The sequence below is a fragment of the Aedes aegypti genome, chromosome 2 (assembly GCF_002204515.2).
Source record: "Aedes aegypti strain LVP_AGWG chromosome 2, AaegL5.0 Primary Assembly, whole genome shotgun sequence".
Classification (NCBI taxonomy): Eukaryota; Metazoa; Arthropoda; class Insecta; order Diptera; family Culicidae; genus Aedes; species Aedes aegypti.
This window is the reverse complement of record NC_035108.1, coordinates 389428558-389453358: the sequence shown is the minus strand read 5'-3', so window position 1 is coordinate 389453358 and position 24801 is coordinate 389428558. Positions and strand designations below refer to the sequence as shown.

At 35.3% G+C, this 24801-nt stretch overlaps 1 protein-coding gene across 1 annotated transcript; it reads left to right on the top strand.

The window, feature by feature from the left end:
• Positions 1-1687: 1687 nt before the first annotated feature.
• On the top strand, positions 1688-17268 carry LOC5572784. The gene is made up of 5 exons (XM_001654137.2): positions 1688-2082; positions 15268-15600; positions 15657-15972; positions 16633-16849; positions 16911-17268. Exons 1-5 carry the CDS (start codon positions 1912-1914, stop codon positions 17116-17118), a joined length of 1245 nt encoding a protein of 414 aa, XP_001654187.2. The 5' UTR covers positions 1688-1911; the 3' UTR covers positions 17119-17268.
• Positions 17269-24801: the final 7533 nt, after the last annotated feature.

Here is a 24801-nt window from a genome sequence, read left to right as displayed (position 1 = left end):
TTTGCCAAGTTGCCATTTTTCGCATTCGTATATCGTGGGGCAGGTACGATGATACTCTATGCCCAGGGAAGTCAAGGAAATTTCCATTACGAAAAGATCCTGGAACGACTGGGAATCGAATCCAGACACCTTCAACATGGCTTTGCATGTTTTAAGGAAGGCCCCTTAAAATACTTGATTTATTATATTTTTTGCAATCCAATCCATCATGCATGCAAAATAGGACTTTAATTTTCATTTCAGATATAATTTGATTAAAATTGAACGATCAAATTTAGATTAAATCGATTTTTTCAACATGCTTGCACTATCTATACAAAATTCTTCGTTTCTCTTAGCTTGAGCTTGATTGGTCACCCTTGATTGCTACTCCAGTGTTGCCAATGAATGTTTGGGAATAACAGACATCCTCAATGTATAAGTGCTGGTGATCTTCTATTTTTAGGCAACAATGGCACCTGCCATGTCAGAATGCAAACCAATGAAGGGATGGGGGAGGAATTGATGATACATTATAATCGCTCCCATAGTAGACCGTATATAGCACTGCATCCACGCCTGTTCATGTGGGAAGGTGTAGGGATGGTAAGTTTATGGCAGAGGTGCTTGCTGTTTGATTAGCAGACTGCCTATGTATCAGGCGTAAGGAAAGGTGTGCTATTATAATGGAAGAATGGAAGCGTAGGGAAACGGTTTTTGTCCGTCTCTGGTTCTAGCAAATGCTATTAACGAATAGATCAACTGTGATAGATTAGACAACCAACCGTCAAATAGGAAATTTTTCTCCCATATGGAAAATTGCAATATTTTTCTAAACCTCAAGAAATAACTTTTGAACATCAAAAGTATTATGAACTTTGTTGATAAGTATTGTTATACACATGAATTTTAATATATGTGGCAAATTAAGCAAATAAATTGCCATACAAGCAGGCGAACATGCATGCAAGTTGGCTGAAATAGTCGAATTTTGCATTTTCAACAACCAATATCTCAAAAACTATAAGTGCTATGATATTTTTGAAAACGGCTATGGATTCAACCATTTTTACTTAAGTAAATAGCGTTATTTTGGTGTTTTGAACGAAAACGTGTTCCGCAGTGTAATTTATTTCAAATTAAACAATTTGCAATCAAGTGAATTGAGGGAGATAACAATTTGGTCAAAAAAGCCGCAGCTTGAAGATTTATTTTAAGTTCACTTGCCGAAAATGTACGCACGATAATAATTCTTGGCATTTTTTAGTTTTCATAAATGTGCTGAAAATGGACTCTTTAACTTTAAAACTGCAATGACATTCTGCATTAGGTATAATGAAATCGTAGGTATACAATATCACATGTTAGGGGCTGTCCATTAATTACGTAAGACATTTTTCGGGATTTTCAACCCCCCTCCACCCGTTATAAGATTGTTTTGTATAAAAATCAAAAATAAATGGTATGGCGCCTAACAAATCTCTAATCCCCTTTCCCCCATAAACCCTTACGGAATTGATGGACAACCCCTTATAAATAACGAGAAATCCATCTCATATATTTCATTGTATAAAAAAAGTATTTTGGACTTTTGTCACGAAATTGTGCCCTCTGGCCCATCGGTAGGGCAGGATAAGTTTCTGCACGGGGTGATTTCTGCTGGCGATGCGCACGCTAGATATGACTAGCGGTTCGTTCTGTGACTTTGGGGTGTCAGTTGCTGTTTTCCTCTCCGTCGGTTCGCATGCAATTTCCATTCGGAAGCACTGAGGATTCTCCAGAGTGGTAAAAGCGCGCGATAACCACAAGTGGTTGTTCCGTACGCATATACAACCGAGTGCGAGTGTCGTTTCGTATTTTCACGTGGAGTGAGTTCAACAAGTTGAGCTGGTCCGGTTCGATTGCGGATAAGTGAAATTAAGAGAAAAAAAAATGTCAAAACCACCAGCCATAAGGGATCTGAAGGAATTTCTGGAACCCGTGCTGGAGCCAGGCGTTAAAGTGTTGGGCTACCAATCATCTTTTTTGACCGCTCCTGGAGATAACTATGGCAGCACTATGCTGGCCTTGACCGTTGATGTAACCAGTGCAGCCGGGGATGAGGTATGAGACTTCCCGGAATGAGATGCTATTAAGAGGAGGGATATTCCAGAATAGTTTGGCCGACGGATATTAAAAAATAAAGCAAATGAATTGCGTGTTCGTGAAATGAGGAGGAAATTTTGTGCTCTGGGATGAGTTAACGGTTGAGATAAGGTTAGCCGCCGATGAATGGTTTGTACGTCGTGTATGTGAAATGAATGGTGCACTATGTTTACACGAAGTTTTATTGAGCAATTGACCACCGGCTGGTTGGATTGAATCCACCCGTTTTTGTTTGTGCTGCTGTAACCGAAACACTGTTGTCAAAATATTTAAATACCATGTTCTGTATTGAATATTGTACCAACTGATTCTAAGAATATATCGATATGAAGTACAGTTCACTTTCATAACTCGATAGGAACCGAGTCACAGAATCAGTGCGCGAAAACCAAATTTTACTATGGTTCTCTAACTTAATATCAAGATGCCGAATATCCAGTAAGGGAGACTTGACTGAAGTTGATTATGCTTATTTGAAACCAATCAGGAAATCGCCATTGCAAATACAAGTTCTAGAATAAGAGAAAAAATAGCGCTTACATATATACTACCCACCATAAGTATGAAATCGCGTATCGCAACACTCATACTGAATATTGCAGCACCTTGAAAAGTTTAGCATCACCTAAAATAATATTATCTCGTGATTCTGAAGTGCAAGATCAATGTATTTTAAAGAGACAATTTACACCGTCTTCAGCACATAGGCTGCACAGACTGAACAATCACTAACATTAGGTAACGGACAACACGAAACACCCAGTAGCCCAGCGATGAATTTTTCGTTTGACGAAAAGTTTTCTCCGACTGGAGCGGGAATCGAACCCACACCCCGTGGCACAAAACGCCTAGACGACTGACGCGGCTAACCGCAAGGCCACGAAGCCCACAATTTTTGTGGTCATCTTAAAAAATACGCCGTTGAGCCCTTGCGATTTTTTATTCTTGTTGAAAAAAATTTTATCACTGGATTTTGGGTGATGCTAAACTTAAAATTGCTGCAATACTCAGTATTACAACGATTCCATGCTTATGGTGGGTAGTGTACCTTTCCAAGTTATTTTTAATAGTCTAAGCTATATCGAGCTATTAAGTGCAAGATTAAGATTAAGTGCAAAGTTCTGAACATGATATAAATGAAAGCTTGCAGATTTTTCTTCCATAAAAGTTGGCATCATTTGTTAACTCTGTAATCAAATATCTAGTCATTATAAAAGTTTAAAATGATATCTTGCCACTTCATCTTACATCTGCCGTTTAGACTTGCCCCGGTATACCTTATTTGATTAAAATTTACTTTACCAAAAAAGACTACACCTATCTCGATTGTTGCTTGAACTAGAATAGTATTGGATATTGAAAAGCATATATAAAAATATTCCAGAACCACCAAAGTTCCGATCTATGGTTAACAATGTTTTTGTTGATATAAGTTTTTCAGTGTTTACTATATAACATATAAGGGGCCTTCCTTAGGCGAGTGGTTAGAGTCCGCGGTTACAAAGCAAAGCCATGCTGAAGGTGTCTGGGTTCGATTCACGGTCGGCAAGAAATCATTTCGTAATAGAAATTTCCTTGACTTCCATGGGCATAGATTATCATCGTACCTGCCACACAATATACGAATGCGAAAATGGTAACTTTGGCAAAGAAAGCTCTCAGTTAATAACTGTGGAAGTTCTGTGGAAGTTGAGAAGCAGGCACTGTCCTAGTGAAGACGTAATGCCAAGAAGAAGAAGATAGAATATATAAACTGTATAACTTCGCGAAATACTCCAGCATATTCTTCTTCAGATGTAACTTCCCTTTTGCAACAAAGCCTGCTTTTCAGCTTATGGCTTTAAAAGCATTTCTAAGGATAATAATTGCTAGCCATTTTTGCTAATTCACCATTTTTTCACCTTACGCAGATAGGTAAAAAGTTCAACGTTAGTGGAATAATCAATATATCCAGAAAAAAACACTTGAAAAAAAAGCACACAGTTAAAATAGGCTGTATTAAACTAAAACACTTGTGTCATTTATAGTTATAACAGTTTTCAAATTGTTTGTCTTAAACAAACTTTTACCACAGCGGTGGAGCAAGAGTTCAAAACTAGTGGGGAGCAACAGTTTGATGATTAATACACAAAATATCGATACTTTTATGACAAACATACAGTATATCAGGTATAAACATAAATTTGCAGAAAATTAGCCACAACATTTTAATCAAAAAGCGGCCGAAAAAAAGTTTAATTCTACTATATTCAAAAATACATAGTTTTTCGCAAAACTAAGGTAAAACGTGAAATTTTGATGATTTTTTTTCGTACGGGCAGACTTATATCGCTAAATTTAAAGATAATATGCAGATCACACACTAAGCTCTTACGGTGAATTTCACCGTAATCTTAACAGCTGAACAGTTCGGTGAAATAAAACACCGTAATTTCGTCGACATTTTACGGATTCCGGTGATTTTTCACCGAATACTGTAAAAATTTACCGCACTCCATTAATTTATTTCACCGAACTGTTCAGCTGTTGTGATTTTACAGGAATCCGTAAAATAATTTAAGTGTGCAGGTATTGTAGAATCCGTTCTCAATTGATTTCGAAGCACAACCAAAGCAAGCAAAGAAAAACATTGTATCTGTATCGGTCCATGGTCGGCAATGTTTCTTGTAAGCAATATTAATTGTAATAAGTTTTATAAATAACTAGTGGTCCCGGCAAACTTCGTCTTGCCATCAAGTAGGCTGCTGAAAAACGCTATGGATCGTCCCATACAAAATGACAGTTCCGTGCACTCTCGTTTTTCAACTTTCCCGGTGAATATCTTGGGATTTTAATACACACAAACACGTCGGAACCCTTGACGAACAAAACGGAGAAAAAATCATTCAAATCCGTTAACCCGTTCGTAAGCCATTTCGTGACATACATACACCATTCCATTTTTATTTATATAGATAAACATCAGCGTAGGAGAGCCCTAAATTATAAAATCCATAATCCCCTTCGGTCCCGAGGCCTTCAAAACACGAAAAAAAGAAATTATTGATTATTTTTTTCATGTAAAAAAAAAACAATTTTTGTGAAATTTTATATTTTCCCTGAAAAGTCAAAATCTTTAGCTTTCATTTCGTCCAAAAAGATTGAAAATTGGTCGAATGGTTAAATTAAGAGTTAAATTTTTCTTTTTTAAATAATTTTTTTGCAAAATCGCAATTTTTCTGGTCCCCCTAATCAAAAAATCCAAAAACACGTGTATCCTTATTTCGGATTAAGAACAAAATAGCAAATTTTCACGGAATTCGGTGACCCACTAGATCGGTTTTTCATGGAATAGCTGCATAATTAGTTTATGGAAACGAAATGTAAGAAATGTCTATAAATTATTAGATTGTACCTAAATATCAACTTATTTTTATATAAGACACACATTTTAAATAATGAAAAAACATTTTTTTTTTGATCCAAGTTGTTTCAAAATTTTGTGAAATACAGTAAACATATGTTTAGGAAAAACATTACGTGGACAAAAATTTGGTTTTCCTATGGTATCCCTTGCCTCATCGAATTATGCTTTTTATAGTGTGATGCGAAGATTTTTTGTAAAAGTGCTGATATAAAATCATGGAATTTTCTTAGTTCAAGAAATAAGAACGAAATTACTTTATTCTATAGGGGCCTTCCTTAGCCGAGTGGTTAGAGTCCGTGGTTACAAAACAAAGCCATGCTGAAGGTGTCTGGGTTCGAATCCCGGTCGGTCCAGGATCTTTTCGTAATGGATATTTCCTTGACTTCCCTGGGCATTAGAGTGATGCAAATTTTGAAATGTTTGCTCCCCTATGCTTAAACGATTTTTATTATGGTTAATAGCATCCTCCCTAAGTTTGAAGTGATTCGGAAGAAATTTGACTGTGCAAACGCCATTTGAAGTTTACATGGAGATTACTATGGAAAACGCCAATCTTTTGTGTTCAGCCCTATATCTCTTTGTCATAATGTTTTATGGTTAAGTGAACAAATTCTTTCAATGTGAAATCCATCCAGCTACAACTTTGCCGAAGACCACTTTTTGATTGGACCTCAGGATAAATAGTTATTCATCATCATAAAGTTGGTTTGCATGTAGTGTGCTTCACCAACTGTTCGGCAGACAACAGTGGTGCTCCTGGCGGGAAGAATAGATCAAAGTAATCCAGGCTACTATGTTCTACAGCAAAAAAGCAGTGTTGCTCTGAAAGTAATTGAATGATCATCTCAGCATGATTTAGACTTTGTTATCAATAATAACAAATTATCCTTACGTCCCATCGAAATGTGGTCTTCGGCAAAGTTGTAGCTGGGAAGTTTTCACATGAGATGATTGTGTTCACTTTTCCATAGATTATAATGACGAGCAGTAAGAGGACTGAACACAAAAGGTTTGCCTTTTCCATAGTAATTTCCATATGAACTTCAAATAGCGTGTGCAAAACCAAATTTCTTCCGAATAACTTCAAATTTTGGGAGGATCATTTTCATCATAATTGACAACGTTTAAGCATAGGGGAGCAAGAACTTCAAAATTTGCATCAGTCTACTGGGCATAGTGTATCATCGTACCTGCCACACGATATACGAATGCGAAAATGGCAACTTTGGCAATGAAAGCTCTCAGTTAATAACTGTGGAAGTGCTCATAAGAACACTAAGCTGAGAAGCCGGCTCTGTCCCAGTGGGGTCATACTGTCAATCGCCATAAGAAACCAAGCTTATCAATGACGTCACTTACGTATCGCTTTTCACTAACACAAATCCATTATCTCTTTTGCATAACATCTTTTTGAGTCTTGAAATTGGAACCACGTTTGACGGTTCAATTGGAACCTTTGGTTTCAGAATTCGCGCTTCTCTATATAAACAAATTCACTGGCTTGCCCTAGTGAGGGAGAGCGATTCAATATGGATCAGTCGGGTCCGGTTCACGCAGCGCGAAGAAAAAGTGGCGTGATCGCATCAGTAGTGGGATTTTTATTTTATTTCCGTACAAAGTGGGCCGAAGGGTCTCAGATTTTCATGTAACTTTTTCCACAGGCAAGGCTCATCAATATATGAATAAAAACACGGTGTGTTTCGTAGAGCAATTTCAAAACAAAAAATTCGGCATGTCTGAAATTTTGACACAAGACAGCCATGATTGTCCTCTTTCATTTGCAACAAAAACAAAAATAATCGGTCGGGGGGTCTGGAGCAATTTTTTTTTTCAATATTTTTTACGGAGTTTGGGTTATAACTTAATCTTAGTAAGCACCTAGGGTCTCTTTCGACCCATTTAAAAATTCAAATCATTGTAACTTTTGATTGAAATAATTTATTATTTTTTGTGGGATTTTATTTTTGCGGAAACAAAAGTTTTGAATGACCCCTAGGGGAGCTTCTATAAAAAAGGTACAAACTGTGATTTAGGGTCGTTTTCGACCAGGAAATTCAAACAGCTTGAAAAACCTTGACCGAATTTAGTTCTGTTGAGCTTATATGAAAGGTACACATGTCTAGTTTCAGAAACCCTTCCGGAGATCCGGAATTGGGTCGCTTTGGCCACCGGAAACCTAATACATCTGAAAAAAGTCCCTTAAGAGACCCTTACTTTGACGACCTGTAGAATCGTAACTAAAGAAGTAATCTGAGCCGTCCTCATATTGTTGAATAGGTATTCACGTGAACTGTGATTAAAGATTCTCAAATCATTTACTTATTCATACCCGGTTCTGGAAACCCGGAACATCCGAAAAGTAAGTTTCCATCTCAGTTTTGTATATGTAATTCATATCGGTACTATTCGGTTGATGGACATTTTGGCATAAAATTTCTCTGTAATATGGAATTGATTACCGACGCACAACCCTGTGGGCTTCGTAGCTGTGCGGTTAATGTCACCAGGCATTTAGCCGCATCGTGCTAGGGAGTGTGCGTTCGATTCCCGCCTCAGGCCGGTAAACTTTTCGTGAGGACTGTTTTCCGACTGTGCCACTGGGAGTTGCATGCTAGTCCGTTGTTTTGTATGGTGCTTCCTTCAAAGGGCATAAATGCCCACTGGAAGCATTAACGTGTCAGTGTCTTTTTAACCCTTGAAATTTTCGGTCCAGTCTGGTTCATGCGGAACCGATTCCTGGAGTCCCGGAAGGTAGCAAATCAGGACAATTCGATGAAATTCCTCGAATTTATGCACCAAAACCATATGAATTGTGTCCAACTCATAACAATTTATTATGTTTGGATGTATATTGCCAAAATAATGAATTGATGGTTATTCCTTTTGCTCCTTTTGAAGCACTGGAATGACCACCGGAAACTCCGTAATGTGGGACCACTAAGTTTTAGCACCAAAACTGCATGCGACGGCTCAAACTTCATGATTTTGAATTCTGTGACTCTTCTAATTCAATTATAGCACCAACTCGAACGTCTTTTGATAGAACATTAGCATCAAAAGTCGTTCGAGTTGGCGCTTTCATAAGTTTTGAATACAACATAGGGGTAATGCACAAATTACGTCACGCTCCGGGGGGTGGGGAGAGGGGTTCAAGCCAAGCGTGACAAGCCTTACAAAAATTTCGGAGGACTCATACAAAAAACTTGACAAAGGTGGGGGGGGGGGTGGTTTGGTCAAAAAATCTAAAATTTAGCGTGACATAATTTGTGTACCATCCCATATATACGAAACATAGTACTTGAGATCTGCTGCATATAAATGGCAAACAAGTTTGTTTGCACTAAAGATCACTGTTTTTTGGCTCCTTTTTGGAGTAATCGGATACTCTTATGATTCGCCTGAGATTTTTGTTAAAGCTTCGTATGATTTCGTTATTAGGCTAGCAAAATCGTAAGGTTACTAAAGAACATTTTAAAAGCTTATTGAATTTATTTGTTTTATGTATTACTATAGAATTCCGTACAACTCTAATTAAACTATGCTAAAACTGAACATTACAGCATCTTATTGAGATCTTTAAGCAAAATGCCACGATCACATCATCAATTTTTCACAGGTAGATTTGTTATGAATTAAACCTATCGATGTTTGTTTGAATTCATTAGCACTTTTCTACCATCAATTTAACAAGGAAGTGTATATATGTCAGCATTATTATTAATATTCTTATCTTTATTTAGTAGATTTTCAGCCCTAGATTGGCTAATCTTCAAATATTTGTCAGCAATCCTGTTTGTTTTTCCATCGCAAACAAAAGAAATGTTCTGTCAATCATCATAACCAGCACATGGACAATAGTGTCAACATTGTACTGCTATTGCATTTGGGTTGGAATATTGGATTTATTAAGTGTTATATTACGACTGTCATTGGCACAAATGTGAACTTGTCAATATTCTGGAATCTATGACAAAAGGTCGAAAGGGCGAAAGATCGAAGAGCAATAAAGAGGGGATAAAAGGTCAAAAATCTTCTTTCAAAGATGATTAAATTTTCCATAATGCAAATCACTTTCAACCTTTTATCTTTTTGACCTTTTGCGTTTTCGACCAGTTGTCTTCCAACCTTTTGTTTTCGACTTTTTGTCCTTTCGATCGTTTGTTCCTAAACCAAGTAAGAAAGATGAATATTGCTCTTGAGTTACAAATTAAAATTGAAAAAAGGTTGTTTGACATACTTTGTTGTAAAAGCAATTCAAATTTCAACAATGAATGAAGCAAAGAAGAGGCAACTCGGACCCATGCCTGTAAATTTTTAGGTGTAGAGCTGTCTAGAATATAATCTTCAAGATATTTACACTAAATTTTTGCACCATTTTCATCTAAATCCGTTACAACAGTTCACCTCATCAAAATTTATTAATTTACGGTGCATGTAAAATGATATTACAAACAACAAAAGTTCAAAAAAAAAAGTTGCACTAGACCCTCCGATGGATTATTTTGATTTTAGCAGCAAATGAAAGAGGAAGGTCTTGCCTTTCATCGGTCCAAATTTGAGACATGCCGAATTTTTTGTTATAAAGTTACATGAAAAAAACACCGTGAAAAAGAATTGAGAAAAATTCAGGGTCGCTTATTTTCCCGGAAAACTCGGTTGGAATTTTTTTGTTTTCCTCTGACACTACTTACTTTGAAAAATCATAACTCAAGCACGAATCATCGTAGAAACAAAGTTTTTTCTTATGAAAATGAAAGCAAATTTTCTCAGAAATATAGAAAATATTAACTAGAAAAAGTTTTCCACAAAATTTTCCACCGTTGAGAAAATTCGTGAAGAAAAGCTGGAAAAACTATGCTCCAACTCGTGGAAAATTTTCAAAAAAATATTTTTGAGAACAACTACCGAAAAGCTAAACATTACATATAATTTTGCAATTGGATTAGATGGACAAATTGATGTGAAGATTTGCGAAAAAGTTACACGTCTTCTCAGTGAGAATCGAACTCACGACTCCCCGATCTCTAGTAGGGGCGCGTTACCGCTACGTCATGAGAGGACTCATGAACGCCGAAGTTAACCTGAATTCGATTTCATCTCAATAATCACGTGGTCCTTTTTCGCAAAGTGCACCTCTTTCGGAAGAATTAGATGCCCATCCAAACACAACGCTTTCTATATATATCCAATGCCTAGCCCGAGAGCGCATTGTTTTTTTAGGTATAGGAAGAGCACACTACACTAGCCAGCAACTGCGCTGGCTGAGGTTTCTATTTTGTGGGCTTCCAATGGGTCGCGACGTTCTCAAACGACCGGTTACGGAACATGAGTCCGTTGCTCGATAAATACTTGTTTTTAATTATGAATCGTGGTTTACGGCCTAAATATCTAAACACAACGCTTTTCGGTAGTTGTTAAACTTCCACTCGGCTGGTTGGCCGTAAACCACGATTCATAATTAAAAACAAGTATTTTTGAGAAGATAATTTCATAAGCTTTAATCGCTGAAATTTTTGAAATGTACTTTTTTCGTTTTTGAGTTATGGCCAATTTTGTAAAAAATGTGCAAATGTGCCATTTTGAGCCTTTTCTTTGAAAAATCATAACTCAAGAAAGAAGCATCGTAGGAACAAAGTTTTTTTTATGAAAATGAAAGCAAATTTTCTCAGAAATATAAAAAATATTAACTGGAAACAGTTTTCCACAAAATTTTCCACCGTTGAGAAAATTCGTGAAGAAAAGCCGGAAAAACTATGTTCCAATTAGTGGAAAACTTTAAAAAAAAATATTTTTGAAAAGGTAATTTCATAAGCTTTAATCGCTGAAATTTTTGAAATGTACTTTTTTTTGTTTTTGAGTTATGTCCAATTTTGTGGAAAATAACCATAAACATCTGAAAAAAAGATTTGGGATTGGTTTTAATGAAGTCTAAGTCGGAATCGATGATTTTTTTCATGAAAAATTACACTACTAAGAAAAACTGAAAAAAACTGTTTCTGCCTCAATTTTTCATTACACTGAAAAGGGATTCTTTCTTTTCTATGGAACAAATAATATTATTATTATTTGGTTGGGGTTCTGCTAAACCGTACCAAACGCCAATTTTTTCAAAAATGAGTTATTTACACTAGAAGATTCAGATTATCATAACCTATCTACATTTAAGATATTGAATAATTTGAACCATCCCTCGTTGAGTAAATTCAATTTTTTTCTCTAGCAGGATATGTAAAACTGAAATTGTATCCAACCAGAGCGAACCATAAACCTTAGCTTGTCATTAGAGGTTTTTTAGTATTCTGATTAAAGACGGCATTTTTTGTTTTAATTCTTCCTTAAATATTTCTAAGTGGCCATTCCGGACAACATACAGTAACAACACCAAATGATTTTAGTATGTCGTGTACGTTAACGGCTTTGTGCTGATCTAATATAATTGAAATTTTGTTCAGCCACACCGCACCAAGTACCATTTATATAAAAATCGTGTTTTTGTATGAAGAAGAGATATCAACATTCGCAAGACGCTTACCTTCGCTTTATACATAATATGTCGATGGGTCCATGCAGGAGCCGTGATGAAATAACAAGACATTTAAATTTGATGTTGTCTGAATAATTTGGAAGCACTTGGTGCGCTTTAGCTGTTCAGAAAATGACGTTTTCACCTGTTTTCATCATCAAGCCTCCTAGATCAGATCGCGCACAGCTTGTTTCGAGTTATTCGCTCTCGATGCAACAGTTCTAAATGACCGAGAGGTAGCACGCCTTATCACCACTCGAAGGACACGAGTTCGAATCCCGATTAATATTTTTTTACGTTGTCCCTAACAGGGAGTCAAATAAAATCAATCAACTTTCAGCTTTTATGACTATTTTTGAACAATAAAGCACAAGCAGTTTCATGTACAACGGGAATGATGAAACGCATGCCATTCTTGGTAACATAAAATTTAATAATCGTGTTCAGCCAAAGTGTATTAAATGCAAGTAACTTGGTGCGCTCTGGCAGAACACATTCATGGTTTTCTTCGATCGGCACATTCTTTAACTACATCATTATTGTCTTTTTCGAATCTTTGAATGCGTGAGGGACTTGGTTCAATAACTCTTCTGTTGAAATAGATAATCCATCAAGCGAAAGTCGGTAGAATACGTTAGAATACGAATTGGCTTGTACCAATTCATACCACTACATTATGGCCAGTTCTATGGAAAATTACAAATCTTTTCCGTTCACAGTTCATAAACATTTGTGACAAGCATTCCAACATGCATGGCGATGATATGAACCCTTTTTATTTCTTTCTTTCTCCTGTGTTCCTGGAAATCATGAAACACATTCAGCCATACCGAACTGAAAACCATTTTCTTCAATTTTTGTTCAGCCAGAGTGAACTGAGTACCTCTTGATTTGAAATCAGATCTAATTAAATGGAAAATATTTGATGATTTTTTGAATATTCTATCTTGAGTTACTTATTGGACCCTATTAGTCATTTGTGAACGGTGAAATTTTCAAAAGAGTCATTTGCGATTTACTCGCAGATGAGTGAACTTTAAAGTTAAATATCTCAAAATAATGCATTTGGCACTTGGTGCGGTTTAGCAGAACTCCGACCATTTATTTTTCAATTTTATTTGTTTAATTATTCAGTATATAACTTACCTTTTCATCTTAATACTATCTATTTTTTCAACCGGGAAGATTGTTTTTGGTTGCTAACACCAGAAGATTTTCGGTTCTTTGTATTATTAAGAACAAAGCATACATATTTGAAATTTAACATTAAGCGAATGGCTAGAGATGCTAGTATTAGAAAGTCAGCAGAAATTAATAACGCCAAACAATTTTTCGACTGGGCTGTGTCGCAAAAGGTGAAAGACCAATTTAAAAAAGATTGGGAATTTATCTATGCAACTGAAAATGACTATTCAGAGGCTGAAAAATTTCTTCAGGAAAGGTTTTTTAACCTTGTTCCAATTCCTAGAACAAAAAATATCATTCATTTATACCAAAAGACGAACGAAGCATTTTTGCTAGTGAATTCTCAGATGAACATGAAAACCAAGAAAATACGGCATGCTTTGTTTTTAATAATACAAAGAAACGAAAATCTTCTGGTGTTAGTAACCAAAGACAATCTTCCCGGTTGAAAAAACAGATAGGATTAAGATGAAAATGTAAGTTATATACTGAATAATTGAATAAAATAAAATTTATAAAAAATAATAATCTTATTTGTTCCATACAAAAAAAAAAAAGAATCCCTTTTCAGTGTAATGAAAAATTGAGGCAGAAACAGTTTTTTCAGTTTTTCTTAGCGGTGTAATTTTTCATGAAAAATATCATCCATTCCGACTTATACTTCATTAAAACCAATCCCATATCTTTTTTCAGATGTTTTAGAAAATTTGCAATTGCTTTGATAAAAAAAAGCCGATGACCGCATTGGGCGTGGCCAGCGCCTTTATTGACTTTGAAAATTTGAACTCTCGATTTGTGCACATTGAGAATGGTTAGCTAATCCCAAGCCTCATTCATTAAATCTCTGTGCAACTTCGATTGTTCTGGTCAATCACGGAGTGCAACTACGAAGCGGTCATCCATGCTCTCATGCTCATGCTCAAAAATCCGTAACTTCACAATCGTTGCATGCATTAAACATTTTCAGTTCGGTGACGGTTGTGCTTTTAGGTTCACATTTATTGGGGTATCATGGGTATCACCCGTAACACTATGGACACTATTACATAAAAATACAAAGAATAATTAATTTTAAAATCAAGTTCCCAGGTCGAAAATGTGAATGTGCTTGTGGAATTGTGAATTGAGAAACAGAATCTTATTTGGTTGCGTCGCATCGCCAGAAGAAGAGGAAAAATATGAGATGGTGGTCAATTGACATCTGTGCCTGCATACGACTACGGTAGAAGAATTTTCAAAATTGGCCATTAGTAGCCCTATCGGAACCTATCACTAAGTGTCCGAAAATGGTCAGAACCACTTTATAACTCATGACACAGTGTTACATCACTTCTGGGTGAAAAAAATAGTTTTACTGTGCAGAACGTAAGATGGATGTACCTTATAACTTCAAATAAGTTTTAGCAAATAAACCAACTTGCAAGTGATGTCGGTTTGCTATTTGCGGTTATGTAAGAAAAACATTACTGGTGTTTATCAGATGAGGAAGTCAATAATACTGTACAATATTTTATGATTGTAAATATTTTTTCTTTAAAAAAAACATCAAAATGATGCGGTAGGATTTTTTGTATGTTTTTTTTTTCTTCCAGGGGAATTAACCCATTTTGGTGCTTCAACCCTAACAAATTTGAAGTCCCTTTTTATTCTTGATTATTACCAGTCCTGAGCCGCGAACTAACGATAGCCCTATGGCGTGCCTTCTTGATGCTAAATGTAAGCGCGCTGCTATACTCCATGAAAAGTTTGAAAATGGTGAATAGTGTAAACTCTATTAATGGGGAAGGAAGGTATTAGTTGCCCAAAAGTTTATGCATAACTTCGGAGTAAGGTTGTTGTCAGTTACCATAATATAATTGATTGTACCTGGCTATAGGTACAATCCAGTGCGGAAAATGTTCCAAAACTTTCCTGCAAGCCTGAAATGAAAATACTTCCCATATTGCTGCGTACAACCGGTGTTGGATTACATTTAATTAATTAGTCCCAATTCAATTTGTTCTATTTACTTACCACGCGTGGCGGTTAGCTCGAGCAGCTTCAACTGGTGGCCAAAATGCGTCCCACTAGCGAGGAATTCCTGGAGATATTTCAAATTGACGTAACGTTCGTCAAGGAAGCGGCTGTTTACTCGCAGATAGTCCCGGCCATGATTAAGTTACAGCAGGAGATGGGACTTCCGGAAAACGAGATGATTGACGTCTTTTGTCGGTGCTACAATACGAGGGTTTCGTTGGATCCGGCCAGTGATAAGGTTGATGCTGATGGAGTAATGTTGTTCGAGAATCTCAAATTGGCCGGGTACATTACAGAGGACAGGAGACAGGGATTCAGCCGGGAGCTGGGAGAATTTATTCTGAATGTTTGCCTATGTCAGATTTTAAGCTTGTTCAGCACTAATGTTTGTCTTTGTTCTAGAAACTTGCTCAGTTCCATGCCATTCCGATAGCGCTACGTCTCCTGAAGCCGGAAGTGTTCAACTTGAGTGTACAAAAGTTTTTAGTAAAAATAGACATAGATGCAGGACTGAGCGAGCAGACCATCCAACGGATGATAAACGTGATTGAGGCTGATTTGAAAAAAGCTGGGGTGAGAGAACAGTTGGTACAGCGGCTATTGAAGCAGATTGACGATTGTCGCAAACGGCAGGCGAATTTGATCTCGGATGAAATGAATCAGTACTGTTCGATGCTGCACAATGATTTGTGGGTGAACAATATGATGATAAAATACGGTAAAGTAGGAATCTCTTGGATGGGGTAATGGCACCAGTTATGGCCAAATAAACAAGTTCAGTTTACACTTATAGGTAAATATGTGTTTTATATGTTTTTCATATATACTTTTGTGTAATACTTATGACACTTATGTGGTATACGTACTATGGTACAATAACTATCTTGAAATAAGTTCCATACAAAAAATATTTTCACTCAATGGTCATTACGCAACTGTTTGAGTTGCATTATGAATCATTACACCATCATTTTCAGAATTGCAAAATAATTGTGAATGCATCCCGTGTATGTGGTCTTCTACGAAATTGCAAAAAATGTTGTACGTAATGTACGACTCATACTTCAAATATTCATCATTCGACAACTTGTTGCGTAAACTGCTATTTTTAAATACTATATTATTTTTAAATACTATACAGACAAAGGTTTGGGTAGGTGTGAGGCCGTACTCTTGTATCTCTTACAGGTATTTCTATATTGACAAACATGATTTCCAGTTTATGTTTGATCCAAACTTTCATTCTATAGGTATTTTTGTTATGTTTTGCTACATATATACTTAAAGGCTTGCCAAAACTGGTGCACTTGCCCTAAACCCTTTATTAGAAAAATTGTTAGACTCCAACAGTATGAATAATGTATTACGATTTTTCCAGATGACGACAACAAGCCAACGGGATTGAAATTCGTGGACTTCCAACTCATCCAGATGGACTCTCTCGTGCGGGACATTCTGTTTTTCCTTCTCACCAGCGTTTCGGATCCGAATTTGATGCACAGCATAGATCACTACTTTAACGTTTACTTCGACAAACTCCGCTTACATTTGGCACGCTTGAAGTGTCCCAATATGAGTCAATTCACTTATCATAGGTGATTGCTCTTTTGGTTCGTGACTGGGTAGTTATTTATATTTTTGTTCACGTTTTCGCAGCTTCTTGGAGGAAATCAATCGAGTTGCACCACGGGAGCTTTATCACATTGTTGCCATGCTGAGGGTAGTTTTGGCCAAAAAGGAGTCCATTCCGGAGCACAGCGAGCTGGACGCGGAGCTGTTTTGTGACGATAACCTTGTCGAGGAGGATTACTATCGAAAGCTGCTGCTGGTGGTGACTATTTACGATCAGCAAGGATGGGTTTAATCTAGTCAAGGTTTGTGCTATCCTAGATAGCCGAACTATAAAAGCCAGACCAAATGGATGTACAAATAGTGATATGTATCAAAGTTATTATATGGTGGATGGTCAATGTGAAATGAAATAAAAGTTGAAATGTGATGGCGTTATAGTTTACGGCGGTATGTGTTTTTATGCGATTGAAGAGCATCATTGTTTCCTGAGAGTGAATTTTATTATTTTCAATTCATTTCTTTGACATTAGGCGGTGATAATTTACTTTTGTTATGTTTCAGTATACATTACTTCTTGTTCTGATATATTGTGCAGTCATTTCCCCCTGTTGCTTTTAAATCGAACGTCGAGTAGGGAAGGTATTGAGATAAAGAACACGCGTTTTTCACTGTTTTTCATATTTTTGATAAAATACACTCAAGATATTTTTTTATTTTGTTTTTAATTTTCGAAAACTACAAATATTATTACTCTGTAATAGATTGTCAATCTTAATTTTACCATTTAAACAATCATAGCTATAGCTAGTAATGTAGGTACTAAATATTCGGCAGTCATAGTATATGGCCAAGTAGTCGACTAGGTATCAGTTTGTTAGTACGGAAAAAAGTTTACCAGATGATTGCGGTGGGTTTAGCTCGGGGAAAAGAATACAAGTGCTGAGTTCTTGACCATATTTGGCACTAGTAAAAACTATCACATTATTACTTGGATGATATTCATTACAAATTTAAAATAAAAAAAAAAACAAACTGACTTGCTTAAATAGAACCAGACCACATCAAGTTGTAGGAAATCAAGTAAAGGGGATGTTGACTCACAATAATGTAAGAAATTAAATAATGAAAATAATGCCCGCTTGGGCCATTTGTTGTACAACATGTTCGAGTTTATTGGTTTGAGAATGCGTCCAGCGCGTATCAATTTATCTATCAAGTAAGAAACTCACTTTTCAATGCCTTTTGAGTAACTTCAAATAAAATATAAAATATTTGAAATGTTTCATAGATAGATGAGATGAATATATAGTATGATGAAACGTAAAAGATTTCGTTTGGTTGTTGTTCGAATTATCTATTCAAATTAAAAATTTTGCTATTTGGAAGATTTGTGATTAGTCAGGTGGATTCTTTCGAAATGCTGGTTGATTTCGACTTGGTAAATTTACAATTATTCAAAATATGCGATGAAAAATTCAGGGTAATCACTGTTCTACAAGAGTCAGGGATTTATTAATTTGTTTACACTTCGTTGCCTTCAACTCAATGGTTGCACAGACTGTAGCTTAAATTATTGAACTTAAACTATGTTTAAATGTCGTCTTTACTATGTTAAAATCGAATTGGTTATGCATGCACTTCATTGAAAAATCTTCAGCAACACTTTTGCGATATCGATTGTATCTCTTGGTGAAATTGAGATGAAGATATGTAATTGCTTCTGATCAGGATTACATTTATAAAATTCAGCCAGGAATTTATGAGAATTTTGCAAGATCTGGTGAAAGATTGTTTTTATTTTAATCCACTGTGAGAATAATTCCCATGATTTTGTTGGAATTTTTAAGTCTAAATTCCACATTTCAAAATCCTGAATCCTTGAATGTTGTCAAGGATTCTATTAGAATTACGTAAGAAAAACAACTAGGATTACGAGAGTTTTCCAATCCTGACCAGGATTCTGTGGAATCTTGTAAAAAATTGTATGAGAATCTTGCCAAAATTTCCCGAGAAACTTTTTCAATGATTCTTTTTAGAACACTGTTCAAGGTTTTGTGTGAAACCTGTCCATATGTTTGAAATTTATGCGCAAAATTTTGAGAGAATCGAACTTATAATTCTGTGAGATTGTGATTGGCCTCATTCAAGCAACTTTTGTTCAAGTAGGATAGAATTCCATTTCTGTATGTCACATGGTTAACAAAGTAATGAAATTCTGATAAAATTGAACTTTTATTCAGAGAAAATCTCATAATATACTTCAAATCGATTATCTCTAGCATGAGTTATGTGTTGAGCAGGATTGTACCCCGTTTGGCATGAAGTCGTTTGGCATAAGGCCGTTTGGCATAATGGTCGATTGGCATAATGGCCGTTTGGAATAATGGCCGTTTGACTTAATGCGTGATTTAAAATGAGCAGATTCTAACACAATATATCATATATAATTAATGATTTCTTCTGAAAATAGACATACTGATGTTTTCCTTGAATATCACCATTTTTCGAAGCTCTTTACCGAGATTGGCACCACCTATGAGCTCGGTTTCTTACTAGTTCTCAGCAGCCTAGAGTACAAGGCAGTGACAACAAATGCCAGACATAATTTAGGTTGTGTTTACAGCGTAATGTTTTAACCTAACCAAACTAAAACAATCTTAAAAACAAACAATTTGAGAAAAAAAAAACAAATCCCGTACAAAGTTTAAAAAAATTAACAACAGTGGTTGTCAAGAGTTGTTGTAATATCACATTTTCACGAGGAAAAAAAATATTGAGGCAGGTTTATGTATGACTGAAATATTCACGAGCTGTTTTTTTAATGATTATTGAAAACCATAGCATGAAAAAAGTACACATCATTTGTTGAGGACAAGCTTCAAAGGAAGGGAAAATTTATATGCAAAATAGTGCAAGTATTCATCTAATGACCTATTATTGCAGCAGATGTTTATGCTTAAAATGTTTAAAACTTGAATGGTCAATAATCTTCACACAGTATAAATTGAAAGAACACAACGTTTTAAAAGTGAATATTACTGGCAAAATTTTCGAACGATATAAATTTTAATTGTGAAAGTGGTTAACAAAAGAACCGCGTATTTTTGAAAGAAAGGAAAATTTGTAATTAAAATGAGTTTTTCGGTAATTCAAATAATTATTTTTCTAGCATGTCTCAAAACAAGATCAATTTTTTTGAAATAAATTTGTGTTGAAATATTAGCAGAATTCAAAGCAATAATTATCCTATAATCAAAGAAATGAATCAAACGGCAAAATTTAAAAAAAAATATGAATTTAACAGCGAGATATAAAAATATGACTTGATATAAAATTGTCTTATTACAATATAATTCTGAAGATAAGTCTATGTTTAAAAGAATACAAAATTAATGAAAAGAATAATATAAGATTGAACGCCAAACACAATTACAGCTAAGAAAATGAAAGCATAGCAAAACTTGCGTTTAGTATCATCGGAGTAACGGCAGCTATCGATTTATCATTATTTATTTTTCACATTGTTGATAACTTCGACATAAATGGACACATTAATTTATCCGTTTGTCACCCGTATTCCAGTAAGAAGTTTAATATCAGCTTCAAACCAATAATTATCGAAACAATATAGCTCCAAAGAATAACCTATGTCTAAAAACAGTTAAAATTCATTAAAATTTATATTACTAGTTGTTTTAACAATAGTTATTGTTACATAATATTTCGAAAAAAATATTAGTTTTCGAAAAAAGGGTAAATTTAAGATAAATATGCAAAAATTTATCCCGATAGCACAACTCAAAGAATAATTTATATTTGAAAGTAGGGCAATCTCTGGATAAATAATAATATACTACCGTTAAGTCACCAGTCACCGTGCGGCCTCCATTCACCGTGTACATATACAAATTCCCACAGAATATTCATACAATTTTCACAAATTATTCTTTTGTCAACAAAATAAGATAAAACTGATGAAATGAAGTAGTTTTTGTCACAAAGCATTTTGAAAAACCTAGTTTATGTAGTCAAAATCATGTGAATTCTGTTTGATAATGAGATTTTTTAACACTCTTAGTAGAAACGCCAAAAATTCACATTTTTCATTTTAACGATAGAGTATGGGATTTATCAAAATTTCAACAAGTTTTCACTGTGGATACTATTAGTAAGATGTATTTCATCGTATGAGCAATGAGATTTTATGCAAATAAGAATTTTTTATTGTGTTTCAGTCGAAACCCAAATGCACGGTGAATGGATCCTTTTTAATATATATGGTTCCTATTACCGTGCATCAGTGTGAAAGGCATGAAATTATTCGGTAATATTAGATTTATTGTTATGTCGTCATTACACTACTTTAGATTTGAATACTCTTAAACATGAGTGCACACACTACTAGCAACATAGTTTATCCGTCAACAACGTTTCTTCAAGATAAAAAATAAATCATAACGAAAACTATACGCACGGTGAATGGTGCACTAGTGTGCACGGTAAATGGTGACATAGAACGGTACAAGGCGACCTTAACATGACATTTTCAAATAAAAAAATTTTTTGAGTAATTTTTTGTTATGCATCACTAGTTTTGGAATTTTCCCTGAATCACTATATAATTGCACGCTACGTAGTGGTATTCTAGTACCCTTCAAATTATTTGGAAAAGTTATATAATTTTTTGAAGTGCAAATTTTTCTTAAATGCACGGTGAATGGTAGCTTGACGGTATATGCATTATTTTCTCCATTGCCGATAACCAATGGGTTTATTCAAGAGCATGGGATTGTTGAATATAGCATAATTTTGTTTATAAATATAGACTATAGATATAGACTGAGATGATCATTCAATTACCGTTTTCATTCATATTACGGACAGCTTCAAATTCCGGACACTCTACTTTGTATGGGAAACATTTCACGCGAAATGTTTCAATTTTTGCTGTTCAAAAGTTCTCAATTTCAAGGCTCGTTTTAGTAAACTTTTTCCATAAATATCTTTGAAAATTTATAATGCCCAACTACCTTAGATGTCTCTTTGGTGGTTTAACGATTTCGATTGATGATTTGACTGTTCCATTAATGATTATCATGAGCTGTCCGGAATTCGATTCAAAGTGTCCGGAATATGAGGCAAAAGTAAGGAAGCGTCCGGAATAAGAATCATGAAAAGGCCACACATTTTGATTTATTTAAAATTTTTGAAGTTGCGGAAGCGTATTCTTCACCCACCGTTCGAAAGTAAAGGGCTTCTGACGCTCGATAGCGCTAAGGAATCATACAGAATGATTTATTTTGTATGCTCTATGATGGGTTATATTTCCCTGTGTCCTTAAGTGTCCGTAATATGAATCAAAACGGTACTTTCAGAGCAACACTGCTTTTTTGCTGTAGAACATAGTGGCTTGGATTACTTTGATCTATTCTTCCCGCCAGGAGCACCACTGTTGCCTGCCGAACAGTTGGTGAAGCATGCTAAATGCAAACCAACTTTATGATGATGAATAACAATTTATCCTGACGTCCAATCAAAAAGTGGTCTTCGGCAAAATTGTAGCTGGGAAGTTTTCACATGAGATGAGTGTGTTCACTTTTCCATAAAATATTATGGCGAAGAGATAGAGGGCTGAACTCAAAAGATTGGCGTTTTCCATAGAAATCTCCATATAAACTTCAAATGGCGAGTGCACAACCAAATTTCTTCCGAATCACTTCAAACTTTGGGAGGAGTTATTGTACATAATATTTCGAAAAAAAAATTAGTTTTCGAAAAAAGGGTAAATTTAAGATAAAAATGCAAAAATTAATCCCGATAGCACAACTCAAAGAATAATTTATATTTGAAAGTAGGGCAATCTCTGGATAAATAATAATATACTACCGTTAAGTCACCAGTCACCGTGCGGCCTCCATTCACCGTGTACATATACAAATTCCCACAGAATATTCATACAATTTTCACAAATTATTCTTTTGTCAACAAAATAAGATAAAACTGATGAAATGAAGTAGTTTTTGTCACAAAGCATTTTGAAAAACCTAGTTTATGTAGTCAAAATCATGTGAATTCTGTTTGATAATGAGATTTTTTAACACTCTTAGTAGAAACGCCAAAAATTCACATTTTTCATTTTAACGATAGAGTATGGGATTTATCAAAATTTCAACAAGTTTTCACTGTGGATACTATTAGTAAGATGTATTTCATCGTATGAGCAATGAGATTTTATGCAAATAAGAATTTTTTATTGTGTTTCAGTCGAAACCCAAATGCACGGTGAATGGATCCTTTTTAATATATATGGTTCCTATTACCGTGCATCAGTGTGAAAGGCATGAAATTATTCGGTAATATTAGATTTATTGTTATGTCGTCATTACACTACTTTAGATTTGAATACTCTTAAACATGAGTGCACACACTACTAGCAACATAGTTTATCCGTCAACAACGTTTCTTCAAGATAAAAAAATAAATCATAACGAAAACTATACGCACGGTGAATGGTGCACTAGTGTGCACGGTAAATGGTGACATAGAACGGTACAAGGCGACCTTAACATGACATTTTCAAATAAAAAAATTTTTTGAGTAATTTTTTGTTATGCATCACTAGTTTTGGAATTTTCCCTGAATCACTATATAATTGCACGCTACGTAGTGGTATTCTAGTACCCTTCAAATTATTTGGAAAAGTTATATAATTTTTTGAAGTGCAAATTTTTCTTAAATGCACGGTGAATGGTAGCTTGACGGTATATGCATTATTTTCTCCATTGCCGATAACCAATGGGTTTATTCAAGAGCATGGGATTGTTGAATATAGCATAATTTTGTTTATAAATATAGACTATAGATATAGACTGAGATGATCATTCAATTACCGTTTTCATTCATATTACGGACAGCTTCAAATTCCGGACACTCTACTTTGTATGGGAAACATTTCACGCGAAATGTTTCAATTTTTGCTGTTCAAAAGTTCTCAATTTCAAGGCTCGTTTTAGTAAACTTTTTCCATAAATATCTTTGAAAATTTATAATGCCCAACTACCTTAGATGTCTCTTTGGTGGTTTAACGATTTCGATTGATGATTTGACTGTTCCATTAATGATTATCATGAGCTGTCCGGAATTCGATTCAAAGTGTCCGGAATATGAGGCAAAAGTAAGGAAGCGTCCGGAATAAGAATCATGAAAAGGCCACACATTTTGATTTATTTAAAATTTTTGAAGTTGCGGAAGCGTATTCTTCACCCACCGTTCGAAAGTAAAGGGCTTCTGACGCTCGATAGCGCTAAGGAATCATACAGAATGATTTATTTTGTATGCTCTATGATGGGTTATATTTCCCTGTGTCCTTAAGTGTCCGTAATATGAATCAAAACGGTACTTTCAGAGCAACACTGCTTTTTTGCTGTAGAACATAGTGGCTTGGATTACTTTGATCTATTCTTCCCGCCAGGAGCACCACTGTTGCCTGCCGAACAGTTGGTGAAGCATGCTAAATGCAAACCAACTTTATGATGATGAATAACAATTTATCCTGACGTCCAATCAAAAAGTGGTCTTCGGCAAAATTGTAGCTGGGAAGTTTTCACATGAGATGAGTGTGTTCACTTTTCCATAAAATATTATGGCGAAGAGATAGAGGGCTGAACTCAAAAGATTGGCGTTTTCCATAGAAATCTCCATATAAACTTCAAATGGCGAGTGCACAACCAAATTTCTTCCGAATCACTTCAAACTTTGGGAGGATGTTATTTACCATAATTAAATTCGTTTAAGCATAGGGGAGCAAACATTTCAAAATTTGCATCACTCTAATGTTCACGGATCACTTTTTGGTATTCTAGATCTAGATCTTCGTCGTAAGCAGTTAGCTTGTGTACAAAGCTAAATCAAAAATAATTGTACTGATGTTCGTTGTTGGCTCCTTCCTTTGAGAAATTTTGATGTTCCGGTGCAA

What these genes read in the sequence shown, in the direction of transcription:
- LOC5572784 (XM_001654137.2), top strand. Translation starts at nt 1,912, where the DNA reads ATGTCAAAACCACCAGCCATAAGGGATCTGAAGGAATTTCTGGAACCC. An exon ending in CAATATGATGATAAAATACG is followed by an intron (nt 15,973 to 16,632) that starts GTAAAGTAGGAA and finishes CGATTTTTCCAG; the next exon opens with ATGACGACAACAAGCCAACG. An exon ending in AGTCAATTCACTTATCATAG is followed by an intron (nt 16,850 to 16,910) that starts GTGATTGCTCTT and finishes ACGTTTTCGCAG; the next exon opens with CTTCTTGGAGGAAATCAATC.